Consider the following 15,255-nt stretch of genomic DNA (forward strand, 5'->3'; position numbering starts at 1 on the left):
AGAGACAGTCCTAGGGATAGCTCCTATGCTCATGGAGCACACCCCAGCAGAGACAGCTGGAGTAAACAATATTACATCAGGGACATGCCAAACAAAGAGCTGTGTGAGGTTCAGGAGGGGCATTCTTTATGGACCAGAGGAATTAGGACAAGTTTTATGGAGGAGGTGATTTGAGGCTATACTTTAAAGGATGGGTAGGAATTAAGCAGGACAAAACAGGAAGGAGGGCATTCCAGGCCTGGGGATCAGGGGGAGTCGGCATGGCAGGAGAGGCTGCTTCACATCTGAAGGCCAGAGTGGTCTGGTTTGGCTGAGGCAGAAAAGACCAGGAGGAGAGTAAGATAAGACAGGGCTAGAAAATAGGCAGGCATCAGGCTTTGGAAAGTCTGGAGAAAGCCGGAAAAGGAACCTTCTATGCAGCTATGGCGGGGGGGGGGGGGGGTCCCCATGGGCCTGCATGGTGCACCACACCCTGATGGGGTGGGAGGGAAGCGGGTAGGCAGGTCTCTAGGACCACATGCCTAAAAGGACTCACCCTGTTGAAGGAAGATTTCAGAACCACTTTCTCCAGTTCATTTGCAATGAGGCTGGTCATGAGGCCAGTAAGGCTATCATAGATGACAGGGGAGAGCCCAGCCTAGACACAGAGGATGGACGTCAGCTTGGGGCCCCAGGCCCTGCAGGCAGAGGCCACCCCCTCAGACAGCACTGCAGGGAACAGCGCTAAAAGTCTGAGGCCCGTGATGCTCACCTTGAACTCTGCCATTTGCTGCTCGAGGTTAAGGATGAACTGTTGCACCCACGGGTCATTGGCTTCGTAGTCATTGAATTCTTCCTAATGTTGGGAAGGAAATGAAGCTCAATGTCATTTCTGCAATCCATAGGACACAATGAAGTCTGCTCCAATGGCTAGCCCATCATCCTCTCGAGGGCTCTCCAACATCATGCCCTGCCCCCTGACTTACACTGTCAACAAAGAGTTTGCGCTCTCAGATAGAAGGACGGTAACGTCATAGTTAGGTAACAGCTGAGAAACAACTCCTCCCTGCAGCGTGGCTTTGAACTTGGCTCCTGCTCCTCCGGCTTACGGAGTTCATGAGCACTTGGCCACATAAGATGCTGGGGCGCCAAATGCTTTTATTCCTTTCCTATAGCATGAGTTATAGGAGTAAAACTACTGACTTCAGTACCTGTAAATCAGGAACAGGTCAAGAGGAAAGCAAACGCTTTTTATAAACTAGGGGATGAGACGAGGCAATTAGAAGGTTCAATCCGCTGCAGAATTCCCTTCGGACAGGCCCTGCTAATGAAAGCCTCCATAGGAGCACTCTGTCTATGCAGAGGAGTTAGCTTGCTTTCTAAGGAGTGACAGGGGATGTGAGAACATGAGGCAGGCAGAAGAAGCTGCCAGCAGACCAACAGTGATTAAAGTAGCCCCATGAACGGGTCCTAGTGGTTTAACAGCTCCAATACTTTCCAGTCTGGTCCTAGTACCCAATCCTGGGGAGAAGGGGTCCTCACATGGTGGACCTGACGTCAGAAGACATGCGTTTAATTGCTGCCACAGAAACTTACTGTCTGGGTGACTGGGCAAATCGCTTAACTGTTGCCTGCCTCAGTCTCCTCACCTGTAAAAATGGGGATAATAACTGCACCTCCCTCCCAGGGTGGTAAGGATAAAATGTAAAGTACTCTGTAAAGCTTCAGGCACTATCTAAATGCAAGCTATTGCTGTCATCATGGCTATGTCCCCAGTACAGAATTACCTCCTCAATGTTGTGGGAGACAGAGAGGAAGATGTTGATCCAGGGCTTCACCTGTGGTTTGATGGCGGTGCTGTTCAGCTCTGTCAGGCCTTCCTGTGTGGAGGACAAGGCAGGGTGAGATGTATCTGACAGATAAAGGCTGCGAGTTTCCCTTCACTCCCTCCCACCCCCACCCCCTGCTGCCCGTGCTCTTCCTCCTTCTCCAGGATTACAAGCCTATGATCCAGGGGACACAGTGCTCTGCTGTAGGTGACTGGCCAGCGTCTTCCACTGACTCTGGAATGGCGATGAAGGGGACCACAGAAAGCTTGTGGGATTTCTAAGCCTGTCTGTGCTCTAACTAGGTATCGCATTTACAGAAGCTGTAGACTTCTGGATGTCTGATGAGGCAAAGCACTAGGCAAACAGCAAGCCTGACTGGGCTTCTGCTTTGGTTCCACATGGACATTTCTGAGCTTCCTGCTGCCATGTGCCTTTCCTGCCAAGCTGGAATAGCCTTTCCCCACAAGAGAATAAGAACAGTAAGTGGGAAGAGGGAACAGCTCACAACACATTCCCCAACAAATTCAAAATGGAGACAACCTGAATATTAAAGATCTTTCAGCACTATAAAAAATTTGGAAAAGAAGCAAATCATACTTTTCAAAGCTATGGGTATGAGATACATTCTTAGCTAAACAATGGACAGAAGCAATTACAAAAGAGAATGATTTTGATCATATGATATTAAAAAGCTTTTGGACAAACAAAAACAACACATCTAGAATAGATAGGAAATGGTCACAATTCTCAAAAGAAGTATTGCAAACTATTAAGAACCATATAAGTCAGTGAGTCAAACAACATTTACTAAGCACCTACTATGTGCCAGGCACTGTGATAAGTGCAAGGGATACAAAAGGGGCAAAAGACAGTCCCTGCCCTTGAGGAGCTCATAGTCTAATAGAGAGCTGACATGCAAACATCAGTGAACAGGATAAAGTGCTGGATAATCAACAGAGAAGGCACTAGAATGAAGGGGGACTGGGAAAGGCATATTGTAGAAGGTGAAATGGTAGCTGGGACTTGAAGCCAGCAGGTGGAGACGAGGAGGGATGGGGGACAGCCATCAGGAGCTGTGCATAGCACCTCTTGCCACCATGACTTCTTTTCTAAGCTGTGTGGAATGAGGCACCTGAGTTTGAGTGTTTGCCAGTAACAGCTTGTTCCAGGCAACATATGGGAGCCTTCCGCTCTGGTACGGAGGGTGATGAAGCCTGGCCAGGAACTTACCTGTAGGAGATCTCGGAATTTGTTGGATACAGCAGCCAAATCAGAGAGGCAGCTATCAAACTTGGCCTGGGCCTGCTCCCCTCCAATCCCTTGGCTGAACAGCTTGGTACAGTCACTCTGGGAGAGAAAAACAAGCTTAAAGACTATAGATTGCACATATTTAAGTAAGAAGCAAAGAGAAGCATGATGGAAAATGTTCTCCACATCCAGAAAAAAGAACTGTGGAATCTGGATGCAGATTGAACCATACTGTTTCTACTTTGTTTTGCTTCTTGAGGTTTTTCCCTTTTGTTCTAATTCTTCTTTCACAACATGACTAATGAAGAAACATGTTTAATGTAATTGTACATATATAACCCATATCAGATTGCTTTCCGTCTTGGGGAGTGGGGAGGAAAGGGAGAGAGAAAAATTTAGAACGTGAAATCTTATAAAAACAATATCACTGGAAAATAACAAAATACTTTTATGATTTAAAAAGCAAAAGCAAAGAGAAGGCCCATCTCTGACAGATGAGGGTGGCACCAACCATTTCTCTCCTCCCCAGTGGCTCTTGGAGTGGATGGAATGTGGTAGAAAGGGACTGAAATGGGACCCAAGAGACTTTCCTCTTCTTTTCCCCACTCCCCACCATTCCTGGCCTCAGTGCCTCCATTTCTCACAATGGGAAATGGGCCTATTGATCTCAGTACTTTAGTGAAGAAAAAGTGTGCTAGGAAAAGAAGCCACATTTGTATTCCTATCTGGTGCTAGCAGGGCTGAAAGCTTCTGGTCTTGGCTGCATGATAGAGAGGGGGTAGAGAGCTGCATGACAGGCCTACTGTCCCAGGGTGCCCTCACTACTTAATAAGTTAAGATTTACAAAGCATTTTACTTCCAGACATTCCCAACAACCCTGTGAGATACACAGTCTAAGTATTATCATCCCTGGTGAGGTTCAGAGGGTCCTGTGACTGGTCTGCAGACAGGAAATGAATCTAGAGTCCTTTTACTGGCTGATTCCCTAGGGAAGGGGTAGCAGACCTGCCTCTGCCACTGCGTGACATGGATAAGTCACGTCACACCTCTGGGCTTCTGTCATCATTTGTAAAGCTGAGGGAGTGGGCCTGATAGGACGCTCTCTAGCCCTTTAGGCTCTGAACACAAGTCTGACCTATGGCTAGATGACCTCTGAGGACCTTCCTGCACCAGGACTCTGTGCCTTCAGCCTTTGAAGGGCCTTTTGGGAGACTCCGTTATGTTCTGGTTCTAGCCATGAAACTTCTTTCATTTTCTCCTCTCTCTGGTGGCACCAGGCTAACCAACCTGTAAATCGCAGTTTAGATGCTTTCCTAAATGGGTTTGTCATCAACATACTAGGAAAAGCCAGGAATTCTTAGAACAGAGCAGATGAGTTCTAAAATGGAGCCATTAAAGGTCTTTGAAATTGCGCTGGGGTTAGAGCTGCCAAGGTGACACTTTGTTTCGCTGAGCACCCTCTCCTCCCTGGCTCTCCTTCTACTGTTATGCCCGCTCCTTCCCAGTCTCCTCTGCTGATTCGTCATCCAGGTCACACCCACTCCCTGTAGCTCTCCCCCCACAGCTGGATCCTGAGCCTATTCGGGTCTCTACACTCCTTCACTCAGTGACCTGATTAGCTTCCATGAGCTCGTACGAGCTGCCCATAGATGACGACTCCCAGATCAGCACATCCGGCTCTAGCGTCTCTCCCAAGCTCCGGGTCCACATTCCAGAACTCCGGTAGTTCTCTCTGACTCATTATCCTCCCCCCAAGCCCTCCACTCTAACAAACTTTCTGATTAGTGCTGAGGGCACCATCACCCTCAGGTCTGGCAGGTTTGCAGCCTTGGTGTTAACCATGAGTCATCATCTGCGCTAGGCCACGTGCCATTTTTTACCTCCACGACATCTCTAGCACATGCTCCCTGGACTCCCTCCTATCCACTTATTCATCCACCACCTCATACAGTCCCGCGTCATCTCTCACCTGGACTCCTAAAGCATAAGCCTGAGCGTGTCAGCCCCTACTTGATAAACTCTAGTGGTGATGAACTCTTATCTTCAAGATGAAACAGAAATCTGTTGGGTATTTAAAACTCTTCTCCACGTGGTGCCTCCCCACTTTGCCGACTTTCATGCACATGACTCTCCTCTCTGACTCTGGGGTCCGGGCATCTCTCTTCTGGACAAAGGACTCTCAGTGTCTGTGCCTTTGCACTGGTTGCACCCCCTTCCCCCAGCCCCCTGGCCTGGATGACTCTCTCTCCTCATTCTCCTTCTGGTAATCCTTGGTTTTGTTCAGACTCAGCTCAAGAGCTTCCTGTCAGTGCAGTCTGCAAACCACCTTTGACTTAGATATTATGTATACATTTAGGCTGTCTCCCCTGTCAGACTGTAAGCTAACAATGAGGACAACGACTGCTTCACTTTTGTCTCTGTAGACCCAGTGCCCGGTGCACAGTGCTTGGCACATAGTAGGTGCTTAAATCAGTACTTTGTGATGGATTTTAAATCTAGACCCAAGCCTCCTTTCTGTGCTTCCTCTCAGGGGCCCCAAGGCCCTCCTGACTCGGTCTATCAATACCCTCTGGCTTGCTCTGCCTGACATGGAGATTGAATCACTTGCCGCCGTCTTTTCCTGGTCCAGCACTGTCTCGGGGCTGCAAAGCAGCCTTCCTTTTATTAGCCTCATGCCAGACACCACTAAGTTTTTCCATTCAGGACAGGGGCATGAGGTCGTTTGGGTGATTCTCCTTTACTGATCCTTGACAAAGCAACCACTACATGACACTTGGCTGGCTAATAAAATGTTAGCCACCAGTTTTTGTGTGTGTGTGTGTGGAGCAATGGGGATTAAGTGACTTGCCCAGGGTCACACAACTAGTAAGTGTCAAGTGTCTGAGGCTGGATTTGAACTCAGGTCCTCCTGAATCCAGGGCCGGTACTCTATCCACTGCGCCACCTAGCTGCCCCAGCCACCAGTTTTTTACAGGGTTTGGTGAAAAGAAGCATGGTGTGGCAGACAGAATGGGGGGTTGGAGCATTCGCTGGCTGGATGACCCTGGACAAGTCACTTACCGACCCCATCCTCAATTTCTTCACCAACAAAATGAAAGGGTTGGATTTGATGACGTTTAAGATCCCTTTCAGCTCTGAATCTACGATCCTGTGATTATCAGCCATCATTAATAGAAAATCTTCCTCACCAATGAACCTCGCAGCCTGCTTGGTGCCAGAGAAAGTCAGTCCCTAACATGGTAGCATCAGTTATTGAAAGTTGGCAATTCCAACATACCTGCAGGGTGGTCTTCAGAGTGGAGATGTTCTCACTACAGACTTCCACATTGTTCAAGGTCACCTGGAAAGTGAAGAAGATGAGCACAACTACCTGGGTATCAGGGAACACATCTCACTTTACCCCAGGAATGGGCAGCCTACAAATTATAAGTGGCAGGGAAGACGTCTCCTTGGTGCAACAAATGAGAATTTAGAATAAGACTAAGAAGATCCCGTTATTTGCCTCACCTACATCGGGGGAACTTTGTGCCAGAAAGCTAAGTTAGTCAGGAAATAAGTTCCATTCTCATAGCAAAGTGTGTAGCGAAGGCAAAACGCTCCCATCTCTGAGGAATGATGTTTAACCGTGTCTTTACAAACTAGCCGGGATGCAAACGGGCTGGGTAAGCCCTGGAGGTCCAGGCCACCCATCCTGGTTCAGGGTTTTTGTTGCTCCATTCCATCATTTGAGACCTAATGACTACCCACTACACACAAGGGCTAATACAGGACCCTAGAAGGGACCAAAAGGATCACTAAGACACCACTCTTGTCCTCCTGAAGTTCACCATCCACATGGGAGACAGACACGGCTTGGGTACAAATCACCATAGCACCAGGAAGAAGTTTTCATTTTGAAGATGAGAGCCAAGGGAAGCCCAACAGGAAGTCAGTAGGTGGTAAAATGATGCAAAAAGGTACAAACTTCTATAGGGATTCAGAGGAGGAGATCACTTTTAGGTAGGGTGGCCCAGGTAAGGCTCCACAGAAAAAGAGGCCAGCTGGGCAGCCCCTTGAAGGAAGGCTAGGATGATGTTGGATGGAGGGAGAAGTCAGGGCATCCCCCGCAGAGAAAGAGCATGCACACAGGGAGAGGAGGATCCGATGAGCACAAGGTGTGTGGAGGGGGGCTGGTGCGATGGTGGCATGGTCAGGGGAGCAGGGAGAGCTGAGGCTGGAAATACGAGTCGTGGCTGGATGGCAGAGCGACATGAACATGGTCTGAGGTGATTCTGAATGTGTTTGAGTCAGAATGATAAGACTGGAGTTATACTTTAAGAAGATTAAGCTGGTGACTAGACAGGATGGATTGAGACAAGAGGAATAAGGGGAAGAAAAGGGACTGGGAAGGGAAGCCTGAAAGGCCTGAAGCAGGATCGTGAGATGGAGGAGGCTTGGGGCAGCTCAAGGGGGATCCCAGGTCTGAGCAGCAGAGGGAAAGGGACACCCAGAAGCCTTTCCCACAGGACCTCCTTGTTCCTGTCTGTCAAAAATGAAAACCAACTTTGATGACCCAGACCTCTGGCACTGCTCGGACTACGTGAATCCTCATGCTTGGTGCGGGGGACGGGTGAATCACCTTCTGTGATTCCTGAGGCCCCCTTGGGGGAACACTGATAGGCAGGCTGGGACCTCCTAGGGGACGTCGGTCATGATGACTGAAGGAAAACAAGCACAAGAATTCTTCAGGACAGGGAAACACATTCAGGGTTATGTGCCCAAGGGAGCCTGTCAGTGGGACTGCAGACTGGTACAAACATTTTGGAGAACGGTTTGTCTATAAGAGCCACAAAACTCATCAAAGCTTTTGCACAGTGACTCCCCTGTCAGGGCTCTATTCCCTGTCCCCCCAACATTATATAAATAGAAAAGATCTACCTATCTAGTCTGTTTCCTCTGTTTCCAAGAGGACATTTTCTAACAATTAGAGAAAGGCTTGATAAACTACAGCAGACTAATACAATGGAACACGATGGTGTCATGAAAACAATAAATATGAAACATATGAGGAAAGATGGAAGAAAATCTTTGTGGAATGATGCAGAATCAGAACAGTGTATGCAATGATTACAATTACATTTTTAAAAGATAAAAAAGAAAGGGGAAAAAAGAGAAAACAGTGCCAAAGGTAGTGGATTTTGGACAGGGCTGGGAGGGACACACAAAGCATCTTATTTGCTTGTTAATAATTTTGGTTCTCTCTTATTTTTTATTTTTTTAGTGAGACAATTGGGGTTAAGTGACTTGCCTAGGGTCACACAGCTAGTAAGTGTTAAGTGTCCGAGGCCGTATTTGAACTCAGGTACTCCTGACTCCAGGGCTGGTGCTTTATCCACTGAGCCACCTAGTTGCCCCCTTTGGGTAAGATTTTGCCCCTTGTTTTATATGTTTATACAATTTTTTTTTGTTGATGGTTATTAAATTTATAATTTAGGGGGCGGCTAGGTGGCGCAGTGGATAAAGCACCGGCCCTGGATTCAGGAGTTCCTGAGTTCAAATCCGGCCTCAGACACTTGACACTTACTGGCTGTGTGACTCTGGGCAAGTCACTTAACCCCCATTGCCCTGCAAAAAAAAAAAAAAAATTTATAATTAAAAAAAAATTTCCCCTAAAATCATTCAGTTTTTTTAAATGGCTGCAAATAATCTGGGAAAATATGGATAAATTCCCGTTTTAAATGCTATTAATTTTTTTTTTGAACTTGCTATGAAGGAGGAATGGAATTGTGTTCATATGATCTTGACTTCAAAATTTCTTTTGCAGTGAGAATCCCTGCTAAGGGTCCACTCACTGGGCTTATTATCACTTTGCTCACAATGAATGATATGTCAGGACAATTGCGGGATTTCATCTTGACAGCCAAATGAGACAAGGAGACAAGAAAAATGGAGAGCTGCAGTGGGAGAGAAGACAGTTTAAGTATTTAGCTTCAGGATAAGTGGAGGCCTGTCACTAAGCATTTAACACAATAAAACAAATGGCCTCGATCTTCCTCATTTGCTTGTCTTCTGGCTTCTGTCTCATTAAGCCTTTGTGCAAAGATAGGGGGGCCCTGAAGCTGAAGTGTAAGCCAGCTTCTGACCACATATGTACGCTACAGCATACGCTTTACACATGCAGGCACCTCCAGAAAGGAAAGTTCTGCTAACAGATGGGCCATGCCAGCTTAACATGGACTCAGAGAAAGGGCTCAGTGAGTTGAGTGAGGAATTAGGACTCTGGTTCTTTTTTCAGCTGCAGGTCAGCAGTTACTTTATATAAATCCCTTTCTAAAATGCCACCTTTGCCACTGAGGCTACTGTTTTAATAGGGTGTTCTAGAAACAGTGCTGTTACGTCCAAAGGGATTTGAGAGCATGCCCACTGTGCTAGGCTCTCCTAGCAGAGATCTGGCCGGGTGTCTTGGCACAGGTGGCACACTTAGTTTCTGTGGGCTGAGGGGAGGTGGAGACTGTTCACAGGCCCCCTGAAGAGTTCAGAAGGAAGCTCTGGGCTCAGCATTCAGAGAGAAAACACTGCCAAGTAAAGGCTCTACTGTCACGGTCCCGGCAATTTGAGGACATGTTTGTGGGTAAGGGAGGCTCTAAGAACCTTGGGGGAGGCTGCGGGATGTAGCCTTAGAAGGAAGATTCCTCCATGTCATTTTGCAGAATTTTATAAGAACAAAGTCTTGGCTTTCAGCCTCTCCAAACAACATTTCTTTTGCTAGGGGTCATCTGGCTTTATTTCCCTTCTACCCTGTCTACTCTGAACCAACCCCAAGGAGTCACACCCACCAGGAAGGACAGCTTGGCCTCATCTGTGCTCTCAATGCCTTTGGTATCAAACTTGCCCTGCTGGAGGCTGCTGTGCATGATGTTCACTGCACTCGTCACCCCGCGCTGGAAGTCTTGGAAAGTGGTGGCTGGGAAACCCATCCGCAGCTTGTTACACAGAACTTCCCTGGTGGGCAGAAGGGTACATGGGGTCAGAGCAGGGAGCGAGGGGCCCGTGGCACCAAGGGAGTGCCCCTTCCTCCCCTCCCCTGCTCTTGATGTCCCTGACCACACTGAGAACTTCTCTCCCACAGATGCAGAGGCATCCAGTACCAACTCAGGTCTGTCTCCTGCGAGCTTGGCCCTTAAGTCACAGAATAGTTACTGATCTGTAATGGCCAAGGGAGAGCAAAGGCCCAATCTAAGGCACCAAATAAGGGGAAAAGGTGTCAAAGGAGACCAAGCCCTCTCTGAAACAGCTCCTCAGCCGTCTGGTCCTCAATGTCTGCCCAGCCTCCCTGCTGGTTCCCAGCAGCCTGGCTACCCCGAGCTTGGCCTTGCCCAATGACCAGCCACTGAGCTGCTCCTGTTGAAGGACCCTCCCTGCTAGTCCTAACATCTTGCTGTGGCCATCCCTTTCCCTGTGTCCTCTGCCCCCAACAGCCAGTCTCCTGGTTCTGACTGTTTGTATGAGCACTCCTGGGAGTTAGTGGTACAAATCTCTTCCCAGAGACAGAAGAGATGGCAGGGGCGGCCATGACAGAGAATGGCCGGTCTTTCCCAGCCCTTCTTCTCTTGCTAGCTGACTTCCTGGAACGAGAGTTCTCCTAAGTGATGTTTGAGGTTGTGCCTTCAGTTGGAAGCACTATTCTCTTCTCTCCCCTGCTTGGAGTGCCCCGTCACACAGTGCTGACTTAAGGACATAAGGCTGCTCATGAGCCATCCAGTGCCAAAGACAGGCCTGTGGTCAAGGGCTCCCTGGCCTTCCAGTCACACTGCAGAACTGAACTGAAGGCATTTGAAAAAACGAAGAAGGGGAATGGATCAGGAATAAACCAAGAACTTAGATCTTGACAAGATCCACATCCAAAATGATGGCTTAGGCACACAAAAAGGACACGCTGGCCCATGTGCTAGGCCTGCCCTCTAGGCCTCGTGAGCTACCCTTTGTCTCAGAAGAGCCCACCATCCCCCCAAGGAGTCTGACGATACCTGAAATCTGATTCCAGCTCTGTGGTGGAGAGGTTGATCATGGCACAGAGGCAGTCAATGCTAGAGCTGGACAAGGCCCGGCCAATGCACTTTTTGACAATGTAGAACACATCATCTACCATGCTGGAAGTCAGCTGGCCCTTCTCATAGGTATCCAGAGCTACTGCCTAAAAAGCAAGGGATCAAGGTGAAAGGACTCGTTAGGAACCAACAGAGCCTGACGACCACAATGAACTGTGACTCTTCTCTATGGCTTGTTCAAGGTCTTCTGTGCTACCCGGGCCTGGACACTCGGGCCCTGGGCCTAGCCTACATCTTTCCCTCTCAGATTTAGTCATTTTTACATTTATTAACATACCAGGAAACTAATCGTGCTTCTGACTATAACTGGGGTCTCACAGCACACTATAGATTTTTCTACCAACAAACACCAACCAATCAATGGGCATTTATTAAGTACCTACTATATGCCAGTGCCTGCTATGAAACAATTCCTACTCTTAAGGAGCTTGCATTCAGGGGAGACAACACACATGTATGCACACATGCATGCATGTATGTGTATATGTGTACACATATATATGAGGTAGAGAAAGGTGGATGGTATAATTTGGAGAGATTAGGAAAATTTAGGTAGAAGGGAGTACCTGACCTGCATTGTGAAGGAAAAGAGGGAGTACTGCCCAGGCATGAGGGACAGCTGGTGCAAAGGCACATATGGGATATGGAGTATTGTGTGTGAGGAACAGAGATGCAGCCAATTTGGCTCAATTCTAGAATGTGGGAGGGAGTGCTATAGAATGAGACTGGTGGAGGCCAGGCTGTGAAGGCCTTTAAAAACCTAAACACAGGAGTCTAAATTTGATTCTAGAAGCAATGGGCATTTACTGATTGGGAACCGACATAATAGAGCTGCACTTAAGGGAAACCACTGTGGCCGCTGTTTGGAGGGTGCACGGGAAGGGGAAGAGATTTGAGGCGAGGAGACAATTCCGTTCTAGCCAGTAGGACACGTGGGGCTCTTCTCTCCTTCTGTCCTCCCTCATCCAGACAATGACCAAGGGGTCATTTAAGCTGATCCTCTGCACAATCGGTCATGTTTAAGACAACTTGATACAACTATAAAGTTATGGAATGAGGGCTGATCTGGATTTCCCCAACAGGAATTTCTGATACCAATGAAACCCTTAGGTCTGCCCCTTTCCTATAAGCTAGAGGAACATGCGTATGGTGGGGACACCGACTCCCAGGCATGTGCAGCATGCTTCCACAGCCGCCCGATGATTGCTTTGGTCTTGGCTGCGCAGAAAGGGAGGGCGAGCTTGTTACGGCACCGTGGCCTACCTTGTTGACAGTCTCCCGCATGAAATACTCTTCCATGGTGATATAAGAGCCGATCAGCTCCTGCATGGTACAGCTTAAGAGACAGTTGTTGAGGAGTTTATCCAGGCGCTTCCGATGCTCTACGGAGACAATCAGTAAGGCCACGATAAATAAAAAAGGTTTGGGGGCTTTGCCATTGCAAAAAGAAACAAAGAAAATCCCCCCTCTTCCCAAACTTTTCAGCTGGTGAAGGGGGCTGTACTGAAATGCCACCCGGCATTTGATTGGATTCCCACTCAGGCTTGGCCAGGCCCCACGCTTGAGGATGCGCCCTAACTTGCATGGTGAGCATTCTGGCTTAGTGTGCTCAAGTCGTTCTCTTCCTGGTTAGCTTGCTCATCATTTATATATAAAACCTGAGAAAGAATGGGACATGGAGACCGGCAGAGACAGGCTCCCTGCACTGCAGGATGGAGCATAATGGTGAGAGACGGAAGACTGAAGAGTAGTAGGGAGAGAAAGAAAAGTGAGGGGAGAAAGGGGGAACACGATTGATCGCCTTTCTATGGCTGACAGGGCAGCTTCCACCTTTTAGCTGCACTAATTTTCTAAAACTTCAAATCAGAAGAAACCCTGGGGCTCTCTAGGAAAAAGACTGTACAGAAGATGCCTGTCCTTCCTTTTCCAAGAGGACCAATGACATCGTGGGTGAATTGGACTTGCACAGAGTCCTCAGCCTCACTCTCTCTTCCAGAGTCACTGAAGTCCAATGGCAGGACAAAAGTCAGGATGACTGGGGATGGCCCAGGACTCAGTGGATACCCATGGCCTCTTTGATGGCTGAGAACTTCACAGTGCCTGCTTCAAATGCCTTCATGGCCTCTGGAACAAACTGTTTTCATCCGCACGTTCTACCAGGAAAAGTCTTCACATGCTTGGGGTAGACATGCCCCTTGCTCACTGAGGGGTATGAAGGGTCACCCTCAACCTGGATTAGCCTGTCTCCCAAGATAATTTCACAGGGCGTGGCTGCCCCTGCAGTTACAGCTTCTTGGAGCTAGAGGTGAGAACCGGGGGACACCAAAGACTGAAGAGTTGTAAGGAGAGCCCTGAAAAGGGTTCGAGTCCTCACATTGGAGATGCTAGTCCTCCCAGAATCCCCCCAAAGTAAGAGAAGAACCAACACCCAATGATTAAAGCTGGGGACGTAGCCAAGGACTGTGGACTAACTGCTATTTGGAAACTAACAGGCCCAGTTTCTACTCTGATTCTGAAAGGCACAAGGGCCTCTAAGACCCTGCCAGTGATCCCTCCCCACTTAGTAATGGGAGCCAAAGGAGTAGCTATAGGCCTTCCAAGGAGGGGCAAAGGGAGCATTTTCCTCTAAGAAAAACCTGCAGATCCACACCATTGGCCAGAGCAGGAAAACAAAGCTACTGGACGATTTGAGGCAACCATTACAATGATAGATCTCACATTTCAATAGTGCTTTTTTTTTGCGGGGCAATGGGGGTTAAGTGACTTGCCCAGGGTCACACAGCTAGTAAGTGTCAAGTGTCTGAGCCCAGATTTGAACTCAGGTCCTCCTGACTCCAGGGCTGGGGCTCTATCCACTGCGCCACCCAGCTGCCCCCCTGTCAATATATTTTTGAATCTTCTTTCCTCTGGAGTCCCTTCCAGCTTCAATCCTCCCAGCCTACAAATCTGATAGGCATGTCATCTACACCTTTAGTCAAGACACTGATGCATAGAGTGTGATATGGGGTAAAAGATATCAGACTCATACATTCTGGTTCCTCTGCTCACTCCCTCTGTGCCCTTGGGCCAACCTTGTGACTTCTGGAAGCCTGAGTTTCCTCCCCTGTAAAGCACAGGGCCTGGATCAGAGGCATTGCCCAGCCATCTCAGGGAGTCTTACCTTGCTTTACTTCTTCTGAGGCCATGGAGTCGCCCACCTCAAAATCAGAGCTGATCCTTTTTTTGAGGAAGCGCAGGTAGAGCTCACTGCGTGCATTCATCAAGGTGACCTCTGTCAGAATAGGATCCAGTTCCCTGGGAAGCAGGGGCAAACGTGATGGCAGCAGGACAAACAAGAGAGAAAAATATAGCCTGACCCCAACCCTGCACAGGGCCCCTAGAGCCAGGAATGGGTCAGACAGCTGCTACCTCTCACAGGAACCTCTGGTGGGGCAACAATCAACTATAATCTATCTGCAGGGTTCCCGGCCCCAACAGCCTCGGATCCCAATAGGGCACTTAGCAGAACCAGACAAATCACCTTTACTTAAGTCATTGAGACAAAAAAAATGACCTCAACTGTTATTGTCTTGAAATCAATCTAGACTTGGCTTGTTTGGGTTCTAAATTGTATGGCAGGAGATACTATGTCAGGCCACTTTGCATTTGTACAGATCTTTCCCTGCCCCATTATCTCCTCTGATGCTCCCCAGGACCATGGGAGGGACACAGCACAGGCCAGGAGGGACAGAGGGGTCAGAGTGACTCATAGAAGATGACGGTTTGACAGTGGCAGAGCCAAAGGCAGGGAGAACTCAGGCCTCCTGACTCAGTTCAGTGCTTTCTGCCTGAACCAGCAGGTCTCAAACAGAAGACTTCCAAGCTTGTAGAACCTGAGGCACCTTAGCTTACCTCCCCTCTACTAGGCAGGATTTTGTTGGGCTTCTCAAGGGAGCATCATCAAGTGTCTTGGCCTTAGGGATAAACCACAGCTATAAGGGGTAGCATGATTAGGGAGGCCTTTGCTCACCTGGCAAACGTCTTTTCCCCATTTTCAAAAAAGCAGAGCTCTTTGACAGTATAGCTACATTTCTTGCATACCTCCCTTCAGGAGTACATTGAACATTAAAGTG

General features: G+C 48.3%; 1 protein-coding gene across 5 annotated transcripts in view; it reads right to left on the reverse strand.

Annotated features, from left to right (window-relative positions):
- COG4 (component of oligomeric golgi complex 4) overlaps positions 1–15,255 on the reverse strand; it is a 39,465-nt gene that overhangs the window by 7,968 nt on the left and 16,242 nt on the right. For all 5 annotated transcript variants that reach the window (XR_006354745.1, XM_043982649.1, XM_043982648.1 and 2 more), the window contains exons 9-17: positions 14,304–14,437; positions 12,407–12,525; positions 11,063–11,229; positions 9,872–10,037; positions 6,334–6,396; positions 3,039–3,155; positions 1,767–1,859; positions 752–835; positions 536–637 (exon numbers count right to left, since the gene is read on the reverse strand). Coding sequence is in view for 4 of the 5 variants with exons in the window: in XM_043982649.1 (XP_043838584.1) it covers positions 536–637; positions 752–835; positions 1,767–1,859; positions 3,039–3,155; positions 6,334–6,396; positions 9,872–10,037; positions 11,063–11,229; positions 12,407–12,525; positions 14,304–14,437 (1,045 nt within the window). In the remaining variant the exon portion in view is untranslated. The remainder of the gene's footprint in view (positions 1–535; positions 638–751; positions 836–1,766; positions 1,860–3,038; positions 3,156–6,333; positions 6,397–9,871; positions 10,038–11,062; positions 11,230–12,406; positions 12,526–14,303; positions 14,438–15,255) is intronic.

Source organism: Dromiciops gliroides, chromosome 2, assembly GCF_019393635.1.
Source record: "Dromiciops gliroides isolate mDroGli1 chromosome 2, mDroGli1.pri, whole genome shotgun sequence".
NCBI classification, from domain to species: Eukaryota; Metazoa; Chordata; class Mammalia; order Microbiotheria; family Microbiotheriidae; genus Dromiciops; species Dromiciops gliroides.